At 45.9% G+C, this 14,384-nt stretch overlaps 2 protein-coding genes across 2 annotated transcripts in view; both read right to left on the minus strand.

Annotated features, from left to right (window-relative positions):
- Positions 1-6: 6 nt before the first annotated feature.
- CHUK (conserved helix-loop-helix ubiquitous kinase) lies at positions 7-14,378 on the minus strand. The gene is given in 20 exon segments (XM_017733782.1): positions 7-122; positions 746-842; positions 1,393-1,532; positions 1,883-1,918; positions 1,921-2,032; positions 2,437-2,533; positions 2,654-2,703; positions 4,084-4,193; positions 5,132-5,193; positions 6,055-6,206; positions 6,663-6,786; positions 7,782-7,884; positions 8,226-8,420; positions 9,172-9,307; positions 9,624-9,731; positions 10,095-10,219; positions 10,425-10,514; positions 10,770-10,858; positions 11,500-11,569; positions 13,069-14,378. Coding segments are annotated over 20 exon segments (2,115 nt in total). The 5' UTR covers positions 13,261-14,378; the 3' UTR covers positions 7-95.
- The window catches only part of CWF19L1 (CWF19-like 1, cell cycle control (S. pombe)), a 9,519-nt gene continuing 8,458 nt past the window's right edge, over positions 13,324-14,384 (minus strand). The window contains 1 exon segment of the mRNA XM_017733791.1: positions 13,324-13,354. Within this exon segment, the coding sequence (XP_017589280.1) occupies positions 13,324-13,354 (31 nt within the window).

A 14,384-nucleotide genomic window follows, 5' to 3' on the forward strand; every position in this document is an offset into this window, starting at 1 on the left:
GGTGATGTCAACAAAACACCGCTGGGTCCCACAGGGAAGGCGGCCGAGCCCGCGCTCAGCACATAGAAGGCACTTGGGTGATGCAGCTCCTGGGGCTACTTCAGCCAACTCCAGTCGAAGCTCTGCAAAGAGTAGCAAAAGAACAACTGAGTGCAGGGTCTGGCTACTGGACGTGTGTCTCATTTGATGAAAAATCAGTAATTGCCCTTAGAAAGGATGCTCCCAGGAGTTAACACAATGCAGCACAGCACAGGAGCCAGACTCAGTGAGCCCTGTGAGTCCATTCTAGTTTGGGAGATCGTGGGATTTTCCAAACTGGCGGCCAAAGGATGACTGTCTCCTCTTTCCTCTGAGGAAAGGCTGAGAGAACTGGGATTGCTCAGCCTGGGGAAGAGAAGCTTCAGGATGACCTCACTGTGGCCTTCCAGGGCCTGAAGGGGGCCGACAGGAAAAATGGAAAGAGGCTATTTCTGAGGGCCTGGAGTGCCAGGACAAGGGGGAATGGCTTCCCACTGCCAGAGGGCAGGGATAGATGAGATACTGGGAAGACACGTATATCCATGCACACTGGCACAGGCTGCCCAGAGAAGCTGTGGCTGCCCCATCCCTGGAAGTGTCCAAGGCCAGACTGGATGGGGCTTGGAGCAGCCTGGTACCTTTTCCTGTTCAAGGAGTTCTCCACGTCCCCAGAGCACCCTTAGGTGGTTCTTGAAAGCCAGGTCCTGGCAGATGCACCACCACTTACCATCATGCTGTTCTGCTCCTGCCTCACCTCCTGCAGAATGCTGCTGAAGAGCTCGAGGTAATTCACATTCTCCCGTATCACGTCAGCAAAATTTTCCCTGCAGGAACAAAAAACCCCTAAGATGATGGATTCCAAGCACCAAAAGTACCACTGCCAGCAAAAAGCTCTGCACTGGGGGAAAACACAACAAAACCAAAACCCAAGCAACCCAAAAAAGTGATTTGTAGTGGTAGGTGACACAAAATCCTGCCTGGACGTGGCAGGACAAAGGAGAATGGCTTCACACCGACAGAACATACTGGAAGTAAAATTGCTAATTAAGCAGAGAGAAAAACCCCCTCAGCTCCTGATAGCCCAGTGTGGACTGAAGGAGAGGGGCCTTAATAACCAGACCCAAGCCCAAGGAAGAGCAACATGACATGCAATAAATGGAGGGCACATGCTTCAGCAGTGCATGCAGTACGTGGAACTGGCTCAGAAATAGAGAGCAGAGGTTCCTCAATCAAGAGTTCAACCAAATCCCGGATTTTCCAAAGCATTAGTAACACACAAACTCCTGCAACTTGTCTGGGGAGAATAAAGGCCCTCAGATACTGAAGCAGGCATGCTGAGCTCCCTGCAGTGGCTCCCTCCCCAGCAGCTCGTACCCATCTTCAGGAGCTGCCAGCGAGGACAGAGGGTGAGGAGCTGTGTTCCCTGAGGAGCTCTGCGGGAGCCACGTGGCTGCTGGAGTTGAGGCTGTCCCTTCCAGGCTGGAGCTGACCAGTGACCGAGAGGAGCTCTGAGTCTGGAAGAAGGAAATTCAGAAGCATTTAGGCTGAAACGTTATGTAGGCAAGATTTGGGATTACACAGGAGCACTGCTGGTAACACAGACAGACGTGGGAATCAGGAGATGGCCTCAGGCACTGTCATTAATGCAAAAGGAGCAGAGCACTCTCTAGAACACTTTAAGCTAACCAGGAAAGCACCTACTTAGCTTCTGCTTTCACCATCTCAGACTGCCCTTCTCTGCAGGGGAAAAAAAAAAAAAATCAGCCATGGTGTGGCAGTAACTCCTTTTTGCTGAGTTTACTTTGATGTCTCCCGGCTCCTGCACTGGAAGGAAGTGCAAACAAACAGCCCAACAGCTACTCACACAAGCAATTTTCAGCAGATGCCAGAAAAAAAAATTGGTCTCTTGCCCTGCATCTGCATCACTGAGTTGTCAGCTTCCTTGATGTTGTTTAGAGCCACTTCAATCTCGGGGAGCAAGTCAATGATCTTCTGCTTGCAGCCCAAGAGCTTGCTAGGATAAAAACCAAACACAAAGTCACTTCCCAGTTTGTGTGGCAACACATTCTGGCAAAACCAAAAGCCCCACCTTGGGATTCAAGATACTTGAAAAATTAATGTACAAATCACTGGGGTATCTTCTCAGCTTTTACACTACTACTGTTTTTCCTGAAGATTTGAATCCCAACCTCCAACTGGCAGAATTTGCCTCGTTTTAAAGTGAACTCTTGGATGCTAACAGTCACGTTTTTAACAATTAAGTGGAAATTCGACACAGAGGAGCAGAATTAATGCTATGAGAAACGTGGATGGAGCTTTTTGGGCTCTGACCCCCCTGGTTTTCCCTCTCCTTTCCTACTACAAAGCTACAAATGCTGCAAGTTGGATTTGTTTGGGTTTTTTGTCTGCATACAGTACCTGAGGTGGCCAAAGAGCTCCTTGAGGACTCGGTCCTGGCTCTGTACTGTCTGCACAATGATCTTCACCATGTCTGTGCTGTCACTGTAGGCATGATCTGCAAGGGCCAGCAACCACCACGTTAGTAAATCCTAACAGTAATTTCTGGGTTTCAGTTCAGAAAAATCAATCACGGGGTACAAGTGTGAAACAGTCTTTAAATCATCTCCTTCCATACCTGGAGGTCTTGTTTTTAATTGCTTGTACAAGTCTATGGCTCTCTGTTCCCTTTAAAAAGAAGAATATGATTCAGACAGGTGTGACCAGGCAGGTGACTCAGGAAAAGAAGCATTGCAATGGAGGGATGCCTTTCTGAACCCACAGACACTGGATCTTCTCCTACAGCTGGTACACAAGCACAACCTTTTGCACACAGGGATGTTCTTTCTGTGATGGAATCCCACACTTTCCTAAAAGCTGTCTCTCTTTTTCTCCAATTATGCGTTTTCTTCTTAGAAAACCACAAGTGGAGCTTATTTTCAGTTTCAAATCTTCAAATGGCTCAGCTGTGTTTTCTTTCCCCTGTATCCTTAATTATCCAGTTTCATTTTTGAAACTGTGACTGCCCAACTGCCTGAGAAGTTCTTGTTCCTGTTCTGCATTTTTTGCCTGAATTTTAGTGATGTTCCGTAAATGGAAAGAGACAGCTGCATCCCAAGCAAGACGACTGAGCTTCTCTTCTTCCCATTAAATAAACGTTACTTCTTTCAAATATTTCAGAAGCAACCAAACTGAAAACTTCCAGCCTTGAACAAAATCCTCCCTGTTCTAAATCCCACTCTGTCAGAAACAAGGAGCAGTTTCCCAGCTCTGACCCTGGTCTGCAGTGGTGGAATTGCTTAAAAATAATGTTTAAGGAGCAGGTTCGTGATTAGTTTGAGCTGCTGCTGCAGGAGGTGGCTTCTCCTTTTCACCACTTCATCCTCTGTGCACCAGTTCTGCTGCAATTACACAGGATGAAAAGCAACTTAGCAAAGAGGGAGAGGGGAGAACAAGCCAGGAACAGGCACATTTCCTCCCTGAAGAGGCAGAGGTGTTCTGAAGAGCTCTTATTAACGTATTTAATGGCTGTTCAATCCCTCTCTGTTAGAATCACCACTTGTGCTCTCAGCAGCAGCCCAGTAACTGCTTCCTATGTCTCCTCAAGATCAGAAATACCATTTGGCTCTTTCATATTTTAATACTTCCCCAAAAAAATCAACTTTCCAAATATTCAAGTACCCAAGAGTTATTTACCCTTGATTTGAAAATACTGAAGGTATTTAACAGGGTTTTACAATGATCACATGGTTTTCTCACTCAACACTAAGAAAGTCACTCCTCTCCAACACAAAAGGAAATCCCCAGTTGAGATCAAGATATATCTTAGTCCTGCACTCTGGAGAGATGAGGTTTCATAGTTCGGTGACAGAGAAGTGTCCCACAAGTGGTGGGATCTTCCCTTCCATGAGCAAAACGATCTCAAATCAACTGTCCACTACTCTGTACTTGTGGTTTGCATTTCAAAATCGCCAAGGGAACCAGCAACAGAGGAGAAAAAACCCCCTCAGACACTGAAACACACAGAATCCAATTACGTGCAGTAAAAAGGAGAAGCACAGGACTCACAAGCTCTCCATGACCTCTCCCTGGCGCCTTGCATACGGACTCTTCTGCAGCTCCACGATTTCGGTGTGCAGAGCCATGATCTGCTCATCCAGGTAGCCAATATCTTCAGCCTGAGGTGGAATGTGGGCACAGATCAGACCGAAGGAGAGCAATCAAGGAGATAAAGACCCCCAGAACACTTGTTTGGATAATGGGCTGACTGCATGTCAGTGTAGGAGACAAAAAAGCTCTTTGACACGACGGCTGCTACAATAATTGAAGTTTTTGTTCTCAGTGCATCACCTACACCCAAACCTCTGGCCACCACACTGGCTGAGGCAAATCAGTTTCTTCATAAATCATCTCTCCATGTCTCTGGGCTGCCTGCTAGACAGACTGAGATATCCCTGTGTATAGAGTGAAACATTTTCCATTCCTGACAAAGGGACAGGGCAGGTGGAATAACAGAACATAATTCTGCTGGGTCTGCCAAGTAAATACTGGTTGAGGTTCCTGGTTGACTGGAAACAGCCTGGGACAGTCTTGAATTATTCTGCTAGAATCAGCCACCTTTTTATCTATTCCTTAGATAGTAAAAAAGAGATGACTCTTGCTTAAAACTAATTTGTGTATTTGCTTGCAGAATGCCAGTGATTTATGTCTGTACTCTGCAACGAAGGCCTGCAATTTTGAAATCACTGCATAGCAAGGGATTGGTTTTCAGCTTCAGCAATGGGAATTTCTGCATGCAGCAAATCCAGCCAGGAAGACTCCTGCTCCATCGCAACACCATTTCTTTTGGGCAACAAGTAACATGTCTATTAATTCTGCTTTCCTTTTCAGAGAACTGAGTCCGGTGACTTTTGTGTTGTTTTTGCCCAAATCCAGTCACAACCCTTGGTGACAGGAGACTCTTTGTTTTTTAATGCACCTGCAGTGATATTCCTGGTCCCACAGCAGGCAGGATTTGAAACATTGAAGAGACACAACAGTGGCACAGACGACACATTAAGGTCCTGCCACAATCTCCTTCACACAGAGATAATGAAGCTTCTTTAACGTCCCCTACCTGTGCACACTGAGAGGCTTTCTCTTCCATTTCCTTCCAGGCTTTGAGCATCTTTTCTGAAGCTTAAGAGGAGAGAGTTGTTAATTTAAAAAAAGACATTAGGACACAAAAATAAAGCAAGACCTGGACTTTACCTATATTGGTGTAATTTGAACACAAAGAACATGATGCTCAATCTCCCGGCAGGAGTCATGACCAAGAGATCACAGAGAAAGTAAAGCTGCAACTGTGATTAACCTTAACTCACACACAAACCCTTCGGTAGGATTTCACTGCTTGCAATCACCGGCCTAAAATGAGTCTGAGTCTTCAAACTCCTCCACTAAGCTCAACAACTGCCACTTTTGATTGAACACAGACTGTCCAAACCCAGTTCTCAGTGTCTTTCCATTTTCCATCATCATCCTTCAGCCCAGTCATCATTTTTGACTCAAGCTGCATTTTTCAGCCATATAAATTCAAACTATGTGTAAATCTTGCTATTCTTTCCCAAACACTATTTGTTTCTGTGACATGAAGCTGTGGCTGGTGCTTTTCCAGCCTATCTCTCATCCTGACAAATGGTACCTCCTGATAACAAGCACAACAGCTTTTTAGCTCTGTCAGTAAATGCAGCAGCTCTGCCCTCCACTTGGTGTCCAGTCACAACTCCAAATGAATCAGACTCTGAATGAATAAATAGCAAATATTTACATCATCAGTACTATTAATGCTCCTGTTTTCTGTTCTCAGTGGAGGATAGCTGACCACCTGTCTCACTGTCACTGAAGGTCTCCAAAAATATCCTGTATTTTATCCTACTGCCTTTGCTCCTGACAAACTCTCCTCCTGCATCTCCCCTAGCTAAAATACCCCCAATAAAGATGCTGAGCTCCTTTACAGGATCACAGGAGACACCCAGACAAGTGTTCCCCAATACCTACATATGCCATAAGCCATCTGGTCACTGTATCTCTCCAGGTCGAGGCGAATGCTCTGGTGGAAGAATTCCAGCTTTGCTTTCAGCTGCTGGGATGCTGACACCATGTTGTTCTTCATTTTGATCAGGTTGGCATTATACCGAAGGAGGCTGAGCCTAACAGATGGAACAAGGACAGCACACATTAGCTGAAAAGCCTACTTCCTCAAAAAGAGGAAATTCTGTTACTCTTAGTGTGACTGAGCACTGGCACAAGCTGCCCAGAGAGGTTGTGGAGTCTCCACCCTTGGAGGTATTTGAAAGCTGTCTGGATGTGGTCCTTTTGGAGCATGGATTGGGCTGAAGGACCTCCACAGGTCCCCATTGACCTCAGCCATGCTGTGAGACTCTGAGTATGTTCAAGTTTTTTCAATTATTATCAATGTCAGGCATTACCCAGCACAGTTTTTTGGGGAGTAAGCTCCCAGCCCAAATATGTTTTATAACATAAAGGCACAGAACAGCAGAGGGCTGTAAAGCTTTGGGGAACCACAACTCCCGAGGTGCACAGTTCCAGGCAAATAGACCCTGTGCTGGCACAGCACTGATCCCTCTGAAGGAGTGCCAACTCACATGGCAGCTCTCTGTCCCTGGAAAAGCCTGCTGTAGTCCTCCTTCAGCCCAATGACGTAGTGAACCGCTTCTGCCCACACCTTGCGCAGCTGAGGGATCGGCAGCTGGATTTTGCTGTCCTGGACTGGACACAAGAGAAACAGAGTGAAGCGACAGCTCTGGAAAAGGACAACATTCCTAATTCCTGCTTCAGGGGCCTAGGAAGCAGGTAAGTTCTGCTCAATTTCTAGGTGATGCTGCTGAAGCTTGTATGAGCTTTTCATGTCACACCTCCCCAGGTATGTGACAACCTGTGACTGAGCAGCTAAAACCCTGTGGGGGTTTTTGGCCCAAAAACTCTAAAGCCCAAGGTAGCAAAGCAAATTCAACTGCTCTGTTTAATCCATTGATACTGGTCACTGTCCTGATGTGTTTCATCTGAAAATGTCTTCAAACCTTTTGTAGGTTTCCTCTCAGATTTCCTGGTGTAGATGTCTAAGGGGAAAAGATGCAGGACTCCTGTGTGTTCCCCTGCAGTGATGGGAACTGTCAGTACACTGGGGTAGCAATAAACACGTCGTAAAAAAACCTTTCCTCCAAGAGATTCAGCACAATGGTGCCACGCAATGAGATTCACCAGAATAAAACAGCCCAGAACACAGAAAAACCTGAGTGACACTAAAAGATGAGGAAAACCAGTGGAGACAGGCCGAAGAAAATTAAGTTACTGAACAGTAACTGCACATCACAAGGGATTTGCCTTACATGCAGTATCCCAGCAGACATCTCCTGTCCCCTGACACTAGTTTTCTTTCATAGAGGTACACAGGGTGACTCACACAGATACAGATTTACGATAAATAAACCTTCAGAGAGGTCTGCTAGGTCCTGCAATGACTCATGTCATCTCAGGAGACAAGCAGGGGAAGCAGCAAGCAGAGAAGCAGCTTCCATACAGAGCCTAAAAGCACAAACTGGTGATGCCAGGGCTCTGTCATCAGGACAAGGTGTTAGGCTGCTTCAGGTTCTTAAATAGTTCTCTCTGAATCAGACAGTGCTCTTCAAGACAACACACATGGTTTTATAAAGCAGATTTCTTTTCATTTTGCATGAGGAACAGCATTTCTCCAGCACACTCACCAATGTAGTTGACACAGTCAGACAGACTCCGAGAAGCAAAGGGGCCATCGTAGACAGTTTTGCTTTTATCAAATAAATAGACCATGTAGCTGTCCCAGCCTCTCTGGGGAGAAAGGAGAAGAGAATATAAACAAGAGAAATCCCAAACAGCTCCTACTAACCCAGCACATCAGGAACTAATTATTGTGGGCACTCTCTTACCAAGTGCCTTAAAAAACTTATTTTGATAGATCCCACAGAAAGGCAAGACCCTTTGCTAGCAATTATTTAAATATTTAGGCGGAGTACAACTACAGAAATCTGCTTATATTACCCAATAAAAAGCCTCAAGAGTTACACTCACAGAGCAAACTGCCTCCTGTGGGAGAAGATTCAGGCAATTTTTCTTCCGTAAGCTTTTAAAGTCTCTGAGAAGGTGAAAGACACGAACAGAATCGTTCTTACCACACCATCAATAACACACTGGGAAGCAGGTTTCCGAGGGTCCAGGCAAATCCCTGTTTCCAACAGCAGCTCCTGATTTCCAGTGCTTATTCCAGTCTCAAACTCAATGCGATTCTGAAGGGAATGAAGGCTTTCCTCGGGATGCAAAAGGAAGGACACGATCTTGGCAGAGGTCATGTTTAGGATGTGTACTATCTGTAAAAGGAGGACAAGTAGATTACAAATCCTTGGATAACAAAGACAAAGGCACACAAGCCTGGGAGGGAGCACAGAGCAGAATGAGAGCATCATTTGGTTTTAATAACCACAATAATCAATTTAGGAGTAAAGCCCCACATAAAAAACGCTCATACCTGGGCCTGTAACTTTTAATGTCACAGAAAATGACAATCTGACACATTAAGAGCCTTCACAAGTCCTGCTGCAGCTTAATTACATCAAAAGAATGGAGACAAAAATTGTCCTCCTGTTTCTACACAGGCTTGCCTTGGCTAGTCTGACTCCCACAAAGCTCCAGTAATTATTTGAAGAGGAAAAATCAGGTGAATGTCACCTCTGTTCTACTACAGGCACTACTACTGTAGTGCATGAATACACCTGGAGGCCACAGCATCACCAGTGAAGTTCGGGAAAACGGTTATCAGCAAATATTAAACCCTTCTTTGATCCTGGTGAGCCTTTCCAAGATAACAAACAGTACTACAGGGTCATCCTTCAACTCCAAACGTAAAGCTAGAGATTAATGTTGCAGGAGAAGTTTTATGTTCCAATACGTACTGGACAGGCTGTATATGCACTCACTTCCTGATACCAAGAGAAAAAATTGCTCATGGTCCTGAAAGCTGGATGATGCCAGGATTACAGCTTTGCTCCACTGAACACACTCTCTGTCTCTTCTGGGATGCTTTCAGAAGGCCTTTAAACCCAGAAACAGCCCCCCACTCACCTTCAGATTCAGTATGTGATCCATTATTAGGAAACACCTTGGACGACTGGTCTCAGGATCTGAACCTCCACCCCTCTGCTGTGGATCCCAGTTCAGCATCAGCTGCAACCAGTTTTCCATGGGTTCTACAATCAAACTAAAGCAGAAGGGTGTAAGAAAGGGGAGGCAGATACTCCCTTCACCAGACTGAAGCAGCCCAGTTCCCTGGGCCTCTCCTTGTGTGCTCTGTTGAACAGGCTCTGTCTTTGTGGCCAACGGGCACCGGAGAGCCCAAAGTATCCAAAAAAGAGCCAGTGGCTACAGGCTATCCCTGAACAGCAAACAGCAGTGTGCCAGGAGCTTGAAATACTCCTGAGGAGAAGGAAGGAGGAGCTCTCAGTGCTTGGCAAAAGGGAGGAAGAGTCCTCAGTTTAGAAGACCAAAACTGTCCCCTGTGATGAGGGCAGACATACCCACAGAGGCTGTGAGGCTGCGGCAGGTGGGTGCTGAAGCTAACCTCCCCACTCATCTCTTCAGAGGCAAAGATGTGCTTTGGATCCTTCTTCTTGATTTTTTCATGCCTGGAAAATAAAAGCTTTCACATATATACTGAGGAGTGTTACTTTTGTAAGGGAGCAACTGAAGACAGCAAAGAAGTGCCCCTGTCCAGCAGCTTTAGAAAACAAACTCGTCTTTCAGGACAAATATGCCATTTTCAATCCGCCCAGAACATCTCCACATAGAGGAGGGGAGCCCTTCCAATTAACTCTGCCTCTGGAAAGACTTACCTCTTCTCTTGTTCTAACAGAAACCCAAGTTTCCTATTTTTTCTGTTCCAGAACCACCCTTTTAAAAACCAAGCAGAAACCTCCATATGCAGGTTAAAGTCTTTCAGCATAATTTTTAAGTACTTCCAAGCACCTCTTGCAGCATAAGTGTCTTACCAGGCAAATGGCTGTAGATTATGTAAGAAAGGTCTAAATCCTGCAATGCATTCAAACACCATTGTGCCAAAGCTCCAGTAATCAACAGTAACCGAGTAGGATTTATTCTCAAAGAGTTCTGGAGCCTAAAAAGGATCATAAAAAGACACTTTGACAGTGGTATTCCCTTGCATTTCTGCAGAGACAAAGCCACATCCAGGTGTGGCTCTCTGAGAGGGGACACCCTTGGGACAGGTCCCCAGGATCTCCTTTTTTGGAGGTTTCAGCCCTTGGCCATGCCAAGCCACAGCTGCCCTGCCCCAGTGCTGGTGACACGAAAAAAAGTCTTACCAAATATTGCAAAGTTCCAACAAATGAAGTGCATAAACTTCCTTGATCCAGATCCTTTGCATATCCCAGGTCTATTATTTTGTGAACAATCTGCAGACAGTTTAAACAGTTCATCAGAAGAGCAAATGCTGAGGCAAAAACCACCAAACAACCCAAAATCTGCTCAGTGACAGCCCCAGAATCCTCTCAAGAGGACAGCCAGAATGGAAATTCTGGACAAAGTCCATGGCAAAGCTTCACCAACAGTGTTAAAGCTTTTAGTAAATTCTCAGTTGAGTTTTCAGTCCAGTTCAATGTGACAGCTTCCAGAAATGACAGTGGAAACACACTGACCACCTGATTTACCTTCCCACCTTCATCCTGAAGAACAATATTTTCAGGCTTTAGATCTCTGTGTATAATTCTGTTCTTGTGCAAATACTGGATACCAGACCCTGAAAGACACGTGTTTAACAGAAAATAAAGTTCCCATCAATTAAAATACATCTGATAAAATACATCTCATTCCCAGCCTTCCATGATTTACCACCACTCACTTCTACATTTAAAATCTTCCAAACTTCTGTTTCTTCTCCACTGCACTTTCACATCTTTGCAAAGACATGCCAAAGACACTTAATTTATTAGCGAAAAAAAAACATTCTGGAAGGGGAACAAGGATAAAGCAAGCAGAGTTTCTCTTTATTTCAGGAATTCAGCTGGAAGCCCTCTGAGCACTGAAAGGACTGAAGTCAAGGCCAGTACTCTAAAATACTTTCTCATGCCAAAACTAGCTCTTCCTACAAGCAATGATGGGTTACCTGTAAGATAATTAAGAAAACAAGGAGCTCTCTTGGAAAACCTCCTTCCTAGAGAAACCCAGGCATTGCCCTGTATCAGACAGCTCTTCCTTCCCATGGTGTCCAAAAATCCAGGTACTTCCCAACAGGCCTGATTTTTTTAACAGCCTGTTCGTTTCAGTTCCCTTTCCATGGTTAGCTGAGAAAGGGAAAATGCCACTACACATTAAAAAACCCAACCCCCCTCCCCCCCCCCAAAAAAAAAAACAGATAGAAAGCAAGCATTAACTACATACCAATGTCACTAAGCAGAGAAAGGATTTGACTTTCCTTCAGCCCACAGCAGTTTTCTGGTTTGTTTAGCAGCTACAAAAAACGCAAAAGATGTTCAGACCCACACTGCAACAGGTAACAGCAAACCCCAACATTTTCCATGCCCTGCTGACACAGCCCAGCAAACAGCACAGCTCAAGGATCACTCCAGCGGAATGGGGCAGTTAACTTTGTGCAATAAAATCACGGCCAAGAAGAAAACAACTCAAAACAAAATGAAAATTCAGAAAACAAAGGGGTAGGAGACACAGGCAGGGCCACAGGGCTGAAGGTGAGCGAGGCTCCCCCTCATCACTGTCTTAATGACCTGGCAATGAAAGCAGCTTCAGCAATTTCTGACTTTTACTGCACTCAAGGCTTTCAGAGATGACTGAGGTGCCTCAGCCCTCATGGTGGATCCACGAGGAGAAATTAATAATGAAGCAAAACAAAAATTATGCCAAACGAGAGAAAGATTTAAAGAATACAATCAGAAATAAAAAAGAATATGCTTTTTTTTCCCTTAGGGAGCAAAGCAGTGCAGGGCATCAAATGGAATGAAGCATGTTACTTCCTAAGTTGTTTCAACATCTATGCAACACCTAAATGTTCATCAGAAATGATCAAACACTGCATTGCAAGTAGAGCTAATTTCTCAGCCATTTCACTCCAATTTACCTTCAGGGAGTCTCCAAACTTTTACTGCAATAATACAAGAGCCAGATGTCTCTGATGCCTGTGTCTGCAACCTCCAAGTGCTCTTTCATACATGCCTCCTTTTACTGCCACTTAAGCCTTAAAACTGTCTCTTGAACTGTTTTAAACAACTTGAAACCATACAATGAGACAGGGTTACTGCATTCACCAACTGCTCACGTTCCCTGGGGCTGTTCAAACACCAGTAACAAAAACTACACAAAAATGAGTTTCCTGATCACGTAGATGAGGTGATTTCTACACAAATCCTGACAGGGATGTGCTGCTTCGCCCCTACACAGGTTGCTGCTTCCTGACTCCAGCTGTAATGGAAAGGGAGCATATCAGGTCACCAAGCTGCTGCCTGGGGAACTACTGAAAGGCTCCTTTATTTTTGGGTGTTGCCAGTGTGCAGAATGGCAGCTCCCAGTTCAGCCGGAACACGGAATCCCTGGAATCCCCAGCCCAGCACTGGTAGGCTCACCCCCTGTGCTGAGAGCAATGTAACACTGGATACATGTGAATCCAAGCCAGTCAGACTCTGCACAGATGGAGACACAGCAGTAAAGCCAAACATGCTGGGTGTCAGCAGCTGCACTAACGCTAAGGCAGCTCCACGAAAGGGCACACTCTGCCTGGATAAAAGAGTATCTGCCCTTGGATTGCCCTCTAGTTTCACAAACACAAGCCTCATTTCCCACACGTGTTTTTTTCCCCACTCTACATTTACGTCCTCACTCACACCTGTACCCAGAAAGAGAAGCACCATGGAGCAGCCCTGGTTACAGGAGCAGCACTAGCATGCCTTGGTTGGGTTATTGGTGTTTGGTTTTTATTGAAAGCAAAGCAGGCGTTACCTTCCGGAGGTCACCCCCCGAGCAGTACTCCATGGCCAGGAGGGGAACGTTGTTAACAAGGAAGTTCATCTCCTTGGGAACTTCGCAGGCTCTCACGACGTTGGGATGGTTCAGCCTAAGCACACGGAGAGCTGGATGAAAACTCTGACTCCTCTCTTGGGAGAATGAGACAACAGATTGCAATGCAATCATTGTTTATGTTCCAGGCACAGCTTGTTCCCCAACTGTATCCTTACTCACTCTTCAACCAGATACCTACCAGTATCCAAATGCATCAAATCCATACCTTGGGAATACACAAACCAGTGATGAGATGAAATGATGTCTCAAAGCCAAGGTACAGGACTTTGATGACGGGGACACAGGCTCAAGTTCTTGCACAGTGCTGGCAAAGTCATTATGTGTGGGTGGGTGCTGCTGTGTGTGGGAACAGATTCCCCCTGGCCCAAGGGTTTCACAGGAATCCCTCAACCCCTGTGTAACTGCACCAGGCAGCTGAAAGCCACATGCAGAGGGAAAAATTAACTTCTGCAGCTGAATTCAAACAGCTGCTTCCTGACTGTCGCTAATATATGCTACTCACGGGAATAAATGACACATCCAGAAGGAAAAGAAGGCAAATTATTTCTGTCTACACCTTCCAAAGCCTCTGGAAGCCAATGCAAGAGCAGCTTGTGACTCAGTGCTTGTTTTCAGCAACCAAATCAGAGATCACCAAGCCTTGACTTACAAATTCAGGCTCCCTACAAGTGGTTTCCCTCCATGCCATGGCAGACAGTGAGCAGGAGAGGGTAACAAAGCGACAGCAGGAGCTCAGAAAAGCCCTGAACAGCAGGGTCACTGCAGGCCTTGGGGAGGACAACTCAGAGCATCCCTGCTCCCACCAGTGGGACAGAGGATTTCCTGCTCCAGGATCTCTCTCTCTCTCTCGGGAGCAGTTCTGTGAGACCTCAACACCCAGAGGCACCCCCCACGTCCATGAGACCAAAGCTGTCCAGTCCTGGTTCACCTGCTGGAGAGGGAGGGTGGGCAGCACAGAGTATGGACTTTGTCACAAGGAAGCAGAAGGAGAATTTATTCTTTACATTTGGCAGCGTGACAGTAAAAAAGCAATTCCAGGAGCCCCTGGTTGCTAAATCAAAAACAAACATACCGCAGGGTATGGGAACACACAACACCAAAACTCAGCCCACGGGGTGGTGTGAGTTTGGAGGAGTTTCAGATGTGAACAGCCCAGGCAGCACAGGAGGGCAGGGGGCTGGGGGGTCGCCGGCTTCCAAGCCAAGGCATGGGACATCTTGGGATGAGACATAACT

Source organism: Corvus brachyrhynchos, unplaced genomic scaffold, assembly GCF_000691975.1.
Source record: "Corvus brachyrhynchos isolate BGI_N302 unplaced genomic scaffold, ASM69197v1 scaffold334, whole genome shotgun sequence".
Taxonomy (NCBI): Eukaryota; Metazoa; Chordata; class Aves; order Passeriformes; family Corvidae; genus Corvus; species Corvus brachyrhynchos.